At 37.8% G+C, this 16,133-nt stretch overlaps 1 protein-coding gene across 7 annotated transcripts in view; it reads left to right on the plus strand.

Annotated features, from left to right (window-relative positions):
* rgs3a (regulator of G protein signaling 3a) overlaps positions 1 to 16,133 on the plus strand; it is a 142,640-nt gene that overhangs the window by 87,458 nt on the left and 39,049 nt on the right. The window contains exon 1 of one of the 7 annotated variants that reach the window (XM_008424370.2): positions 2,202 to 2,545. The exons of 5 other annotated variants lie outside the window; for them this stretch is intronic. In XM_008424370.2, the coding sequence (XP_008422592.1) occupies positions 2,531 to 2,545 (15 nt within the window). In that variant the 5' untranslated portion in view covers positions 2,202 to 2,530. Of the gene's footprint in view, positions 1 to 2,201; positions 2,546 to 5,359; positions 5,528 to 16,133 lie in introns of those variants that run through there. One more of the 7 variants, XM_008424372.2, reaches the window with a different exon arrangement.

Consider the following 16,133-nt stretch of genomic DNA (forward strand, 5'->3'; position numbering starts at 1 on the left):
CTGAAGCAGTTTCCCCTTCGGAGTCTCTAATTAGCTATGGATGAATTCTATTCGTCTTCCCTTTGCTCATCACCTCCGTTCACACATCCATGCTCAGACGCACACCGCTCACACCGCATGCTATTTTTGGTGCATGTTGTCTTGACATCCAGATTTAGAACTCACTCATTTGAATATGGCAGATGTGAGTTACTTTTATGAAATAGTTGATAGATAATGGACAATTCATAATTTATAAATGTGCCATTTTGCTAAAAAAAAAAAAAAAAAAAAAATCAAATAAGCCTGTTGTGGCAGAGTACAATATCCAAGATTGGGAATATATAAAAGACATGAAAACTACTGAAAAGCATGACTGAGGCTGCTATAGGTTGAAAGGAATCTTTTGTTTACTTTTGCACACACATGGTGTTGTTTGACTACATATTTGTTTGTTTTTTACTTTCTTCTACTTTTTTCTCTGTGGTTGAAAATTTAAAGTAACAGAGCAATCCTTTTTTTTAATTTTGCCTTGTCTTGGTTTTATTGTTGCTGCTCTTTCTCTTTTAGGTCTTTACTTTTTCTTATGTTAGTAAATGAAACATTTCAATTACTCAAGTCTTTTTCTATAGCCTATTTTGAAAAATAAAAAAAACAAAACAAATTTTTTAGTATCTATTATCGGTGCTTTGAATTTAAAGCATATTTAAAGTTGTGGGAATTAACGGTTAATTAACTCCCACAACTTAATTTGCACCTCTAATAATTTGTGATTGAATAAAATATTACTATCTGTGCTTGTGAATATGCTTCTTAAGTGTTGGAACCTTTAATTAGAGAGAAATGCTCCGTCATCGCATTGTATTGCTAGTAGTAGTTATCCTCACAGTTAGCAGTTCCGAGGCTTAGCTCAGAGGTGACGTCAATCCCAAATCCGAGTTGCAACTTCACACTGAATGCAGGAAAAGCACCGATTCTTTCTTCCACTTTCATTCAACTGCACTCTGTGAGTACCACTACATTCAGTCTCTTCTTCTGTCACCTGGCACCTTTTCCTCTCTGATGTTCACGGACACATTCATGCAAAAACAAACATAAACGAGGCTGAACAGTGTTAATCATTGCAATGTGCCATGCTGAGTTAATTCCCCTGACTTTCTGAAAGAATTAATGATTTTCCCATGATGGAATGTTGCTTAGCTTGATTTTAACTTACCTTTTAACTATTCATAACTGGATTACATAATGGTAATGCATCCCCACAGAAGGTTCTGTAGATAAGAGCGGTGCAGACTCTGTCCTAAGAAGGGAATGCGGAGCATGAAGTCCATCCCTCTCAGGTTCAATTATGCACATTCTTCACTGTGAAAAATGATGCCTGCTCCACCGAGCATGTAATGGAAGTGGGATAAGAGTTTAATTCCTACATTAATAGGCTCACTTTGATCCAAAGACCCTTTTTGATTATTACAAGCGTTTATACAGCTGTGACATTTAGAATTGTAAACAATTTGCCAGCCAATAAAAAAAGAGTAATTGGGGGGAAAAGGGAAACAATAAAGTCTTAGCTTCCCTTAAGTTGATCTTTTACCTTTTAAATGTCACTCATTACTTCATGCCTCATCTGGGTTATGTTCTACCATACCTTTGGCTTCATAGGAATAGCAGGACAGCAATCCAATCAGTATAGCCAACAGGGTTTGAAATAGCTCTTTAGGCAGCTCTTTCTATATTAGCACATGATATGATTAGGTAAGGACTGATGAATAGCTTGCATGACTCCCTTTAGGTGCAAAGCAGGCACACGGTCAGTGAAAGAGAGCAGGTTAGTTTGTGTATGTGTGTGTGTGTGCATGTGCGTGTGCGTGTGTGTGTGTGTGTGTCTCATTAGAAGCAAAAGACACGGCCCTAACCATTCTGCTCCTTTACAGGTTTTAAATTGAGGCTTTGATTCACGGCCAAGCAAGTTCTAAAAATAGCGAGTTGGGGAAGAAAGGGGGAAGCGATAGAATGGGAGAAAGAGGGGAGGGAGGGAATGAAGGACACAGGCTGCTTTGGTCTCTGCAGAGTTAGTTGTATTTGATCTTTTTCCATCAGCCACCCCCCCMCCCTCTACTAAAGGTTTTTAATACATCACATTTTCACAACTCCTCCTTTTCATGCTCACAACTCCGTCACTCCCTCTGATTCCATCTGTCTTTTTTTTTTTCTCCAAAACCCTCTTTTAGCCCCCCTCCTTCCGCCCACCTTTTCCCTTCTCGCTGTCTTTTGCACACACGTTGGCATGCACGTTATCACCGAGCTGGGGCAGAAGCCGGGACTGCAGCAAAGACACAGACAAGAAACAAGAAGCAAGGAGGAGAAAAGCGGCACTGAAATTGTTTTGAGGAACACAGAAATATAGAAAAAAAATCTCAGGATAAGTAGTCCGCATCTACTGCTGACAGTGTTTGTGGATGAACTCTGCCGTCATACACTGGGACACACAGCAGCAGCAACAACAACACACTTTATACACTCATTCAGACGAGCAACAGCGCTACCTGTCCAGATGCCAGTGTCTAAGGTAACGTATACAAACCTCTTCAGGTTTCTCACTCGGAGCTCATTCAGAGACTTGTGGCGCTTTGACGTGGTGATTAGATTTAAGGCATGTGGTTCGTTTGGGCTTGTTTTATTTTTATTGGAAAAGCAGGGAAACGCAGTTGTTAGAGATTCCTGTTTCTGCTCTAATGTTGTTCAGATTTTGACTGATTCAAGTTATTGATGTTCCACAGCTAGAAAGGCTTAAAATCGACTTTTAGCGCAGGAAGTTGCACAGTTGTGATTTTAAAGAAATGTGTACTTGTGTGCCTTTGTCTTGCTTTGTAGTCCATGTTAAAGCTTTTGGATTTCCTCCGTGATTGACAGCTTCTAACCAGGGCAGTGTGTGAGTCTGTAAGTGTGTATTCTTCTCTTCAATGTCAATCTCTGTTATTGTTTATTGAGATAACCGTTTCAGGGACTGGAGAATGAATAAAAGCATAAATGCGGTGAGCTAGAGTTGGCCGCTCAAGTTACGTTTTTTGAAGACTGAATCACCAGTTTCTATGAGGCTTATTTTTAATTTAATTTCCTTTGAAACTATTGTTGTTGATACTGAATGCACTGTTAATCTGAGAATTGTTCATACTCCTACCAGATTTAGATTTAAAATGCCATTTAAAATGATTGTTTTATCATAAACAAAGTTCATGCATTTCTTAAACTATATTAAGGTCAACAGTGTGAAAGGGGAGTCAATTTATTAGTTTATTAAAAAATGAATGTTTCAAGTATTTATGCCTTTTTCACTAATCAATGGACACAACCTCTCTGGAATTAAATTAATCAAATATTTCTTAAATTGATGACCAGATCTGAGTTTTTATGACGGTATATTGAGCTCCCAGTCTTTGAGACTGCATACCAACTTGACATTACACTTACTTTATCCCATTCCACAGATTTTACAGATTCTCTGTGCCACCCCAAAAAGATCAACATTGCTTTGAGGTAGAAGGCACAGTACCAACATGTTTTATTATGTCTAATATAAAGTAGAAAATCACTTTAGAAGCTGGAAATCAGTGACATTTCATTGTAGATGTTTTGCTTATCACCATTTTCTTAAATATTTGAATTCTTATATTTAAAAAAAAATGTTAAACTCTGTATAACTTTGGCTTAGAAACAAATATTTAGCTCAAGAACTGAAAGCAGAGTCAATGACATCAGTTTGGTATGCTAACAGTAGTTACAAGTTCAGGACATACAAAGAGCTACTAGTATATTGCATTTATATTTGAGTGTTGCTTTTTAGTCTTGTAAGATTGATAGCATTAATATGCTCGTAAAAAATGTATTTGTTTCATAATTGACTTTGGTTTCCTCAAGACTCTATGCTTATTGAATTGTGACCCCTATGGGGTCCCTACCTCCACTTTGAAATCCACTGTAATATGCATTTCCAGTGTTACAAACATAATTTTACATGTGAAAGAACAACAAATCCATTCAAACAATGCAGATGTCAAAAATTTGGTAGATATTAGTTTGCTGGCATGATTTTGCATTTTTTTGTAAGAAAAGAAATAAACTAATGCTAACTATAATGTATATTGCTGCTATTGTTGGTCAGTTTTCAATTTAATCAAAATAGCATTAAGAATCATCACACGAGGCTATTAAAGCATTGCATACAAGCCTATCTGCTTTAGTTGAGTACCTAAAAACCTTCAGTCTGCTTGATAGACGGTTGCAGACAGAAACAAATGTGCAGCCATAAATTACACATTTCAACCTCCATAAAATCCTTCCAGTCCTCTTCTATATCGAGAGTGTTCATTTACAGAAGTTCCGTTCATGTCATCCAAGTCTGGAAATTTGGCAGGCTTTGACTCTGAGCACTTACAGAGCACAAACATATCTATATTTATAAAGCCTCAGAGTTCAGACTAGGAAACAAATATGAGTATTGAGAAACAAAAGGTTATCAGCAACAACTTTGTAGCATAAATGCTTTAGTGACATTTGTATTGTGAGGAAAAAAATGCAAGTCACCATACAAGTCAGACATTTGGTTTTGACCACATGCAGATTTCAGATGCTGCTCTATGACGGGGTTGTTCTACATTATATTATTTTGCTCAAAGCAGAAAACAAAGCCATATTTAGATTTAGAAAATGCTCTACAGTACCAGCAATTTGTACAGAAAGAGAGTTTAAGAACGTGTAGCCAACCATGTTCTTTGCATTTGCAGCCAACCTTATAATAAACTGCCTTTTAGGGCTGCGAGCTCAACAGCTGCTGCACAGAAACTGAATGTTTCCCCTCCAGATGCAAACTCTTTAAAATATGACATCAGTCCAGCTTCATACATGGTGATTCTTTAACAGTAGCTGCATTATGTGCACTGAGTTGATGTATGTGTTTTTCCTCCCTGTATGTGCGTGTGTGTGTTTACAGCAGTTATGTGTCCATTGTGTTCTTTGTGCATCCTGTGGGACCATACTGTAGTGCCTTAATGTCTTTGCATAGAAAACTGAGGGCGGGAGTGGTGTAGAGGCACAAATGGACGCAATATGGGCACACACATGCTGAACAATATTTGCAGATACACACGTGCAATCACAGAGGGCATCACGGAGCAGTCACTCTGTTCTGTGGACAGCCATATTTCTCTCTTTCTCCATTCGTTAGCCTCTTCTCATTATCTCTGTCTCCTCCCCACTCTCCTTTCCTTCCCACTTGTTTGTGCAGCTTGGGAGCCTACCTACTTTGTCTCTTGGGCATTTTCTCTCTCTCTGTCTCTTTCTCTCTCTCTCCGTCTCTCTCAGACTCTGTAGATTTGCACAGTTCAGTTGGCCTAGCCCACACTGACAGAATCACACACCAGCTCAGCTGGTCAGCCACAGACACAGCCACACACCAGTTTGACAGCGGAAGTAGGCCACTTTAATGGGGATGTGTGGAGAGTCTCTATCTGTCTTTAGCGGATTGTAACCTAGAACTGCTTCGTCTTGCCAGGTAGGGTTTCTGCAATCTTGCTTTATTTTTCCTCTGTTCTCATGGCATCATATGTGGTCTGTGAGGAGCAATTTCATGTAAATGATTAGTCAGCGATTTAAACTGTTATTTTTGACATTGTTGTAAAGCTGGGAGACAAGTACAGGGTTTCACTATGGAGAGAAGGAGAGAAGACCATGAGATGAGAGAAAAGATAGCAAAAAGTCATTAACGCCAAATTATCATGAGACAAACTTATGACCATCCCAGATGAAGAGCATATATTTCTGAATTGTCCACTTTATTCATTCAACCTTATTTTACCCACCTTTTAACCGTTGTTTTCTCTCCTTTTTCCTCCAATTCTTCTTTGTTCTGCAGCTTTATTGTCTCTCTTTAATGTGATTGTCCTTTTGATACTACCTCATGGTGCATAAACAAGAGTTTTTCTCTCTCAGCTCTCTGTTTGGTCCTTTTAATTTTAGTGCTACTTGTTGGCTTTGTCCCAGCAGTACAAGTGACTTTGTCATATAGCTGGGAAGCCATAGTGTGAAAAGAAGATGTTGGAAGATGGCCATTAAAAGGACATACTCTAAACCATGTTAGAGTCGGGCTGAAAGTGATACAAACAAGAGGAGGGAGCAAAGTGGGGGACCACAGGGGGAAAACAACAGGAAGCACACAGAGAAAATTGCTTTTTGCTTCTCCTCATTAGGAGAATTGTTGGGTAATTCTCTTCTCACAATGGATAAAAAAAACAAGTTGAGGAGAATTAGATGCAAGATGTGTAATGTGACTGTTAATATGCAGCAGTAAAATCAGTAACATCAATTTTTTTGTGTGTTGGAGGGTGTTAAATCTAGAACATCATGGCTGGATGTAACCACAAGAGTCCTACAGTTATTCATAATCACCAGTAAACATCTGTCTATCCCAGGATGCTGCGTACACATGCAGACAAACATGATTGGGAATTATCAGCTGGCTCCGCAGTCTCAGCTTGAACAAATGAGATGTTTGTTATAACCCAGGAAACGGAGTCACACACAAAACAAGGCCGTGTTTGTCACTCAGACAAACGCTCACAACGAACAGGAGAAACAATAGAACATATATGCACATACCCACAGTACGCAAAACATCACGCCAGGAGCATCGTTTATTTTCCAGATACTTACCTTTACATCAACAAAATCTTAGCCTTTGCTTTGATATTCATTACGTTTCGCTTTTTGCCACCACATTTGAAAACGGGTCCTCTAAAGGTGACTGTTCAAACTCATTTATGCTCTCATGTCTTTTTCTGTTAAGGCCTTTTCTCGTCTTCCTCAGTGGTCATACTGTCTTCAGCTGTTTAGCATCATGGGGCAAGTTACGTCAGTGACATTTTCTCTTTGAACTCGCAGCTTCCACCAATAATGGCTTTGCAAACTAGACTCATCCTCCTGCCCTCCCTGCTTATCATGGACAGTGCTTTGCTTGTTCTGAGAAGCTCTCCCTGTTCTTTAGCACATAAATATGCAGAACAGAGACTAGAAATGGGCTACACTATTCCACTCAATATATTTAGCTTGCCATATCAACTTTGTTGTGTGGATAAGACATGTTGAGTTGAATTAAAGTACCAAGTACCTGGTACAACATCATGATGTATGACTGACCCAAGAGTTAACCAAACCTTCAATTACTCAGTTTGTTGCAGGTAAATGTCATTATGGGAAAGCAAAGCTATTGCCACACAGTTTTCTTTTACTATTATTTTGTCACATACTGTATAAAACATAATGCAGTATTATGTGTTATATGTGTATAACACATATAACACATAATATGTGTTATAACATATATGTGTTATATGTGTATAACACATAATACTGTATAACACATAATGCATACTGTATAACACACATAATGCAGTTTTTGAGTAAATGTGAGGCATATCTTGCTAAACATCAAGTCTTTTTATGTTTCTAAAGCATGTATTTAATATGTCAAGGAAAGTGATTCTTCAGCAGTGCAGACAAAGCGTCAACATAATAAAGTGTCAGATTAAGCAACACTGGAATTGCACAATGAAGTAAAATTGAAGTACTTCCTTTTGAGAAACTCCTAAGTGTTACTTACTACATTTGAGTTCCATGTTGGTAGCAATGCTTATGCTATGAATGGTTTCAGCATTTAGAAAGTAATTTGAAACCCCGGTTAGATCTTATTGCTTATGACAGTAAGAGTATAAAGACAATATTTGAGTACAAAGACGATGTTTGAGCGTTGTTTACGTACGCATACATATCTTACACATGTATGCCATTAAAACTTTTTATTAGAACAATTTTATTTTTTAAGGTTTATGTTAAAAGATGAAAACCCCTCGTATGAGTTTTAGCAACAGTTGTCAGATTGCGCTACTCATATTTACTGGATTAACTGGTCATCAGCGAGTCCCAGCACCATTATTAACGATCAAGCACAAAGTGAAATGGGTGAACTGTGCTCATTTTAAAGCACAAGGATATGGGTGGGACACCTAGAATTCATTGAGTTAACAATGAACTATTTTGAGGTAAATATATGTTACTCTGTCTAATAACTGAAGCTTGGACATATTTTAGTCCTACTATAAAACAATGACCCAAACGAAATGAGCTTGTTAGCTACGTTGCAGCAATGTGAGAAACATGTGACCTCATATGAAACGCAGCTGCTTAAGGTTATTGCTGTTAAAATCAGTTTTTAGAAGCTTTGAAAGCATGACATTTGCTTTAAGGGTTTTCCCACAGTGCTTGGCATGCCATTTCATTTTACGTTTAACAACATAGCGAAGTATGTTACAAGTTGTGGTTTATGAATAGAACAATACTATATGTATGGATAGTATTATTATTATTATTATTATTATTATTAAACTCAAATAAAACCAGAACAATAGAAACATTAAATAGTGAAGACCAGAAACTAATAAAGCCAGGTAGGTAAATAGGACATTTATCCTTATCTGCATATTTTAATAAACCACAATAAATCAAATATGAAATGATGATACAAGAGACACACTACTAAATGCGACAGCATATTTTTTATTATTAATATTATTTCTATTTTATGCGTCTTGCATTGTCTGCTCAGGACCCATCCATCATAATTAAAAACACAACTTTTATATTGTACAGAAAAGTGTGATGCATTCAACATAAGGATTTGAGCGCTTTGAAAATATAAATTACATTGTCAGTATTCTTGTCTCCAGACATGTATAAAAGTTATCTGTGAATAAATAAATAACTTGAGACAAAAATAGCAAAACTGCTATTTTTGTCTCAAAAATAGCAGTTTTTTGAGACAAAAAACTATTTTTTGTCTCAAAAAATAGAGACTCTAAATTTGTCTTAGAGTAAGACAAAGTAAATTTGTTTTAGAGTTATTATTTAATAATGTCTCCTTTTTCTTTTTCTCAGTTAGAATTATCAGTTCCATAATATTATGAAAAATTTATTTGGGTCATTTTTACTAGTTTCTTTGAATTCAGAGGGTTACGTACATTTGACAACGTTTGAATATTTGGTAGGATTTCTTTTCAACTGTATGACTTGGGTGACAATATTTTGCTGAGATTCAGTCTCATTCGTCCATGCAGAGCTGGTCTGTACCAAGTCTGGCTTTTAGTTGCCTTTTTAGGCAGCTGGTCAGACTTCTATAAGATTGAGATTCTGCGATGGCTTCTCCAAAACAAAAACTGGCTTTACTGTTCAAATCTCATTTTGCAACAAATTTGTTTGTATCTTTAGGTTCTTTGTCCATTTGGTAGCCCTATGTGTGCAAATGCTTTTAACTTCCTGGGTGATGTCTTAAGACGTTGCTTGAAATTTTCCACAAAATCACATTGCCTATTATGTGAAACACAGCACTTCCGCCTTCAGCAAATATACACACAACACATTGCGCCCACCATACTTTCACATTTGGGGTGGTGTTTAAGTTTTGTAAGCTTCCCACATTTTTTCCCCTCAATGACTGAACACTTGAATTTTTGTTTTATTACACTGTTGCATGTGCCTATAAGAATGAGGGTCCTTATGTTCATTTGCAAAATGTAATCTGACTTTTTCTTTCGCTTTTAGACCAACTGGTCTTTCTTCACTGAATTGTACACATAAAATACTAGCTTAAGCATTACAGTGTCAACAACAAACATTTTTAAAATTATGAGTGGGAGCTTCAGAAGCTCAAAAAGAACAGATGTTAAGGTAAAATCTTCTGTGACATAGCAGGTCACTGCATATGAAATCAAGGCATATTTTAAATAATTTTGATCAATTTCACAATTTAAGTTGGCACCGTCTTACTCTAGTTTTTAATGTAGCTTTCTGTTTCTCTGAATATTGAATTAATTTATGTATTAGTTAATTGAAACACTTGTCAGTTTCTTTATAAACAGTGAATGAATACTAATATTAAAAAGTTGAGTAAACTTGTTTTAGGAAGTGGATTTAGATTCAGTCAATCCAGCCCCAAACTTCCACTTCACTATCTATTCTAAGAAAAACAAAGATAAGCCAAGGTTCTGCTTTTCATGTTTCATGAACATGCGAGATTTATGAGAGTAGACTTCCCAATAATTAACCAACATCTCCAAATCTGCAGTCAGTCTAAAGTATTTCTGTTAAATATTTGGTTGTACTGCAACACAGCAAAGCTGGAAACTATTGAGTAAAATGCAAGAGATTCTTTTTTTTTTTTTTTTTTTTTTACATTTAACAAGATGCACCTAAAATATGTGTTCAGAATTTTACTGTTGGGACAAAAATGTTTTTTACTTTGCTGCTTCACAAAGTTAAAAATTAATGGGGCAATTTACAACTACTGATTGTAAAAAAAGAAGAAAAAAAAAAGATTAAATAGGTCAGTAATCTTTTTCAGGCATTAGTAGTATATTAGGCTTTTATGATTCAATGTTCCCTTTTATGATTTACAACACCTTTTACACACTCACCCTTCCTTACTTGCTCCTTGTTCTCCTTTTTCATGTTTTTTTTCCCTCTCTTTTGGTCACATCACAATGGTTAATAAATAACTATCACTACCTCACCCGTCTCCACTCAGTGAAATCATCGGCAACAGAGTCTGGCGCATTGCAGTGCATATAATAAGGCTATTTAGGGATTGATCATCTCTTTGTTCAAGCCATTGAAAAGGCCTTTGGCAATAACGGCAAGCGGTTGTGGCTCCTATACCTTCAGATTGCCCATTGTTCTGAGTAGGACATGTGACAACATTTTTAATATATATTTAGACAACACAGTCAGAGAAACATAATGCCTTGCAGATAGCGGCGCACATCTGGAATAATATCTTGTTGGATATTACAAGACGCAGTGTGCGGAACAGCCCCATGTTGAGCCGAACATGTGATCGGAGGATTGCGGAAAATGGATTGTGAGCATCTGAGATTGTGCGTGTTTATGCAACAAACCTGTGATGTAGATTGGAACATGTGATATCACTTAAGGCAAATAAACAACTTGTGTGCGTGACTATATTTGGTGGAAAATAAAGCACACAAACAAGTTTTGCCATCACTCTTGAGAAAAAAAATCCAGCAGCTTTGCATCCCTGAAGGAATCCCTAACGACAATTATCCACGGCAGGGTTTCCGCCAGTGTATTATAGGCCTGGCGGTCCGCCATGCTTTGCTAGCTCTGCCGCCAGGCTAAGCATATCTTGTTTATAAAAAAAACAAAAAAAAAAACAATTTTTTTTTTTTTTAGCCGTATTGCAAGCGTCTCTATTGCTCTAAGCGTTTCACTGGCGGAGCAGAATCATTTCTGAAAGATATGTTTATAGAAGATAGGTGTATAGTTTATGCATTTAAAGCCGGCAGCGCGCTGACCAATCACACCTCTGGCGCCTCTGCGCGCTGCAGTAGCTGGATGAAGTTTACCTCAGCGCGGACCCCGCGCCTCCTTTCACTCAAACTGTACACAAGCTGACCTGTATGGATATTTATATCAACCCCCTGTGAGTAATTATGTTTTTTTCCCCAGAGTTTTTGATCAAAGTAGGAGTTTAAACCCCACCGCGTTAGCTCTGACTGCGCAGCTCTACGAGAACCGCAGGAAGAACTTGTAGTCGAGGTGCGTTGAGCGAGCGGTGAGAATGATTTATATTTGTGGACAAAGAATTTTGTGCGGCTTTTCCAGTTCAACACGCTGTCCAGCCCAGCTCTGTTTGCGCTCATAAAGTTTATGTCTGTGTTCCCGGTTGGTCGGAGCGTTAGTGATTAACGAACCAGCGCTAACCTCATCATGATTCAGCCCGGTGAGAAGCTTTCGCGCTCGCCGCTTCGCAGTCACGCATCACGCTGGTTTTATATTATTTTATTAGTAGTAGTAGAATTTTTCCGGTTACATGATGCATCAAATCATACCAAATGCTTTGTCCACTTAGTCAACTAGAGTTAATGCGCGCGGCTGCGCGGAGATCTGACAAATTTGTCCCATTAACTGGACCAACCAAAATGGTTTGTGTGTTCCCTTGTTAAAAACTCAACAGACACGAAATGAAAGAGCTACTAAAGCCGCATTAGTAGTAGCATTGAATTAAATCTCCCGTTTGCTGCGCATCTCTGCGCAGTGCAGCGGATTACCTCATCATGCAAGGCCCGTCCAAGACTGTATGAGGCCTGGAGCAGAATTTGACTTAGGGGCCCCTCTTGCTGCTAAAACCGTCAGTACAGCTTACAGCTTCTGTGTTAAATTTGGTGAAATCTGGGAGAGAAGTGCAAATAATTGATATTCATTTTAATTGTATTTTTTGATTAGTTGTTTTTAAGACTAGTTGTGGGTTATGGTGATGTTTTCCTGTATATAATTACGCAGTAATATTTTTACATTTCCTGTCTATTTAACATCTTTTGAACATGGTGGGTCGCCCTGGCACCCCGACCACCGGGGTTAGCAAGTTTTCTGGGGGGAACCCTGCACGGGATTGAAGCCTCCAAGTGCGGACTGATATCTGCTTGAATATTTTTGTGTTTGGTCTGAACAGGCACCCTGTGCTGAGTCATTTATCGTCTGAATCCTGCCTCTAACAGAATATTTTTGGTGGCTTTCTAAATTAGATTTCCCCTAATAATGAAATAACTTTATTTGATAAATGACTTTATCCTGGTTTTTAAATTTGATATACTTTGGTTGAAAAATTAAATCCTTGTGATATAGATCTAAGTGTAGTATCTTCAAGGCGGAAGCCAGAAAGTGACCTGGAATGGGTTTGTAATCGGGGTCTTATTTTGCCTTTGCAATGCATTGTACAGAAAATATGAAACGATGCGATTCTTCCAGATTGTAAGCCATTTTGGATACTTACTTTTCTTAATAGGGGACTTTGAATTGTTCATTTACAGCATGCTATTTAATAAATCTCGTGCAGAGGAAAGTAAGGTGGAGAAGAAACAAAATTGAAGTTCAACAGAGGACAACCGAACTTGCAGTGGGGTTACATCATCGACTTGCAATCTACACCAAACTTGATGCAGATACTTCTTAGGTGAGAGATCAGTGCTAATAAAGTTGGAAACTAGTCTCATAACTAATAGATTACAGAAACCTTGGGACTTATGAATTGGAAAACAAGATGGCCACTTAGTGGAGGAATACTTCCTTTTAATGTGTTTTTAAAATGTTTGAAATCCACTAGGATTTTTGTAAATGGGACAGGAAACCGTTTTCCCACAGGGGTGATATGACACAGGTTTCACTGAAACATGGGTGCAATAAGACCAAACCAGCTGCATCACGAATTGTCTCTCATCTTTCACAATTTTGTTGAGAAAAATCCAACCTTTTCTCTTATTCGTATGAGGGTAGGTTCATAAGTCTGGTTCTTTATTCATATGCGTTATTTATATGGGGTTGACCTGTTTTTAAAAATACATTTTTTCAGGCAGAAATGTAGGAAAACACTTTTAGGCCGCGTTCTGTTTTTCTCAACGCCTGAAAAATGATGTCTGTGACAAAATATTTACATGGAGGTCTGCGGCTCACATTAAAAATGTTTTCTCTCTTTTCAAAGCATCGACTGGTTTAACTAGAGTAAGCATAAATATAAAAACAGATAAATGACAACAATCAGAAAATAAAGTAAAAATATAATATTCTGTGTTTCCTATACACTTGTTTTCACAGATGCAGTCATGATGATTCACTGAGTATTTGGAACAAGATAACACACAGTGGGAAAAAAAAGATTAAACTTGTTCTTGCTCTCTTTTTTTTGTATTGACATGTTTGTTTTAAGTTTGCCCTCTGGGCTATGTAAACAGGATGTACTCTCCAAATTTGTCTAACCTTACACATCCTTTAAAGAAATCAATGGGATCACTCAGTGAGTAAAGGAAGGTATTGAACAGGGTAAAGGCGAGTCAAACGTTGCATCACTCAGACATTCAGCCAAACTGCTGTTATACAGATTCAGAGTCTGTGAGTGGAAGAGAGAGGATATATTGACAGGAAGGAGCGAGGAGGAGGAGAATTTATGTGCTCTTCTATGCCGGCGCTCAAGATTTCTGACAGCTTGTCTAATTGAAATGAGTTGGTCTTAATGTGGTGAATGGGAAAGGTGAATTTAGCATTACGTTGAATTCATTAAACCATCAGCTGCCACAGATAGGCAAAGTAGACTTGTGCAAGGGATCTTGTCAGTTTAATTGCTTTCTTAAAAACAGAAATGATGCAGCAAATTAAAGTATAGAAGGAAAGATAAAGATGGCACCTTGTTTCTGGTGAGCGTGAAGGGTTTAGGGGTAAGATATACTGACCTGGGAAGTTATATAAGACCTACCTTTAGCTTTTGGAAAATGCACGGTGCAGCTGCTCCCCTTGGGATGGGTTTCTTGTTGCCGTGGTAACTATGGGGACACACGAGGTCACATGATTATCCCTGGGCGATAGACTGCACGAAATAGGGCTATTTTTCCTCCCCAACACATTTGACTTTCAAAATATTATTGTTTTTCACAAAGTGGGACAGTGCCGATCTACATATAAATACAGATCATATAAATTCAAAGTTTGTTTGCGTTTGTTTTTTTCCCCCCCTCTGATCTGTTTCTCTCAAACTCGAGACCTAAGCCTAATTGAGGAAACAAAACTGAACCCGGCTATTTGTTCAGTGTATAAAAATATGGCTAAAAAGACTAGCAGCTGCTGCTGAAGGCTATAGGGGTCACTCTAAAAATGTGTGAGGGGCGGTGTTAGAGAGGCTATAACTTGTTTTCTTTCTTGAGAGATTTTTTTTAATGACACGTGGGAGTTAGAAATGTCTGGGTAGATGGGGGAAATGCTATTTTTATTTTACCTTATATTTAGGAGAAACATTTTAATTTCCGAAATGCATGAAGATTCTCCTTTTGGATCAACAGGAGCAGAGTGTGCTAAAGGCTTTGGTTAATATCCTAAATATATTCAATTTTTTTCAATGATTTGTGAACATTTGTTAGATCCTGTGTGTTTTCATTCAGTTGCCATTTGGATCCTCACCAACAACTTTGATACATAACATTTGGCTACATGTTTTGGATTGGCTGGCTTTAGATACGTTTGTTCATAACATGTAAACTCACAGTGAGGAGGCTTTATAACTCACAGGAGCCAAATCTGAGAACCCAGCTTGGCTGCCTTCTACCACTTAATGCAAGCAGTGATACCATTTCTAATGCGATACATCAATGTCACATAATGGGAAAAGAAAGTCGCCAAGCCAAAATGTTTTTTTTTTTTTTTTCAGCTTTACTGAGGAAGTAGCGTGGCTTTAATTAGAATTTAGTCACTGAACCTCTCCACTCCGAACGTCTCCCTTCCTCTCCCACTTACTCGTCTCATTTCTGTGTCATTGCCATTCACTGACTTCCCTCCTCCCTTCTGCTTGTCTTATCCACTTTGTCACCTTCATCTATTCGGGCTCTCGCTCCGCATCTCCTTCTCCCTGCTTGTTTAGTTCAGGTTTTGTTTGCTTGCCTAATTGAGTCAGTGAGAGAGGCATTTCTCTGTTGAATCACTGCTGACTTTGCGATGCATTCGAGAACGTGTATTGTGCACATGCACGTGCACAATACACATGTGCTTGCATGAATGGAGGCTCAGAAGCAAAGAGCTGATGCACCCCGGATGGCTGTTTCCACGTTAGCTTGCTCGTTTTCTTTTGCATTTAAAACTACTCTTTTTTTAAAAAATTTTTTTAAGAAAAGCATTTTGAATTGTGTTTGTTTGCTATTGTTTTATATATTTGGATAAGGAATAATTGTGAGTTTGAACAATGAAGCTCATGTGGCTTTTTTTGTTTGTTTCTGTTTACGTACGTATTTTGTGCAAGGAATGCAGAAAGAATTGTGTATCTGACAAGACAGGTGACTCAGTTGTGTCTTAGACCATAACCTTAATAGAGAAGAGTTGTTGTGTGAGACTGAGTATGTAAGATGGGTTAACCAAGCTCCAGAAAGAACCAGAAGCTGCAGCTGCTTTAGGCAAAATCCCACATGATCTCACGATAACAACGTCCCATGATACTTCGAAATTAGCAATGGTTGCAAAGCAACGTACTGAAAATATGATGATCTTCAGGAGGTAATCAA

This window comes from Poecilia reticulata, linkage group LG12, assembly GCF_000633615.1.
Source record: "Poecilia reticulata strain Guanapo linkage group LG12, Guppy_female_1.0+MT, whole genome shotgun sequence".
Lineage (NCBI taxonomy): Eukaryota > Metazoa > Chordata > Actinopteri > Cyprinodontiformes > Poeciliidae > Poecilia > Poecilia reticulata.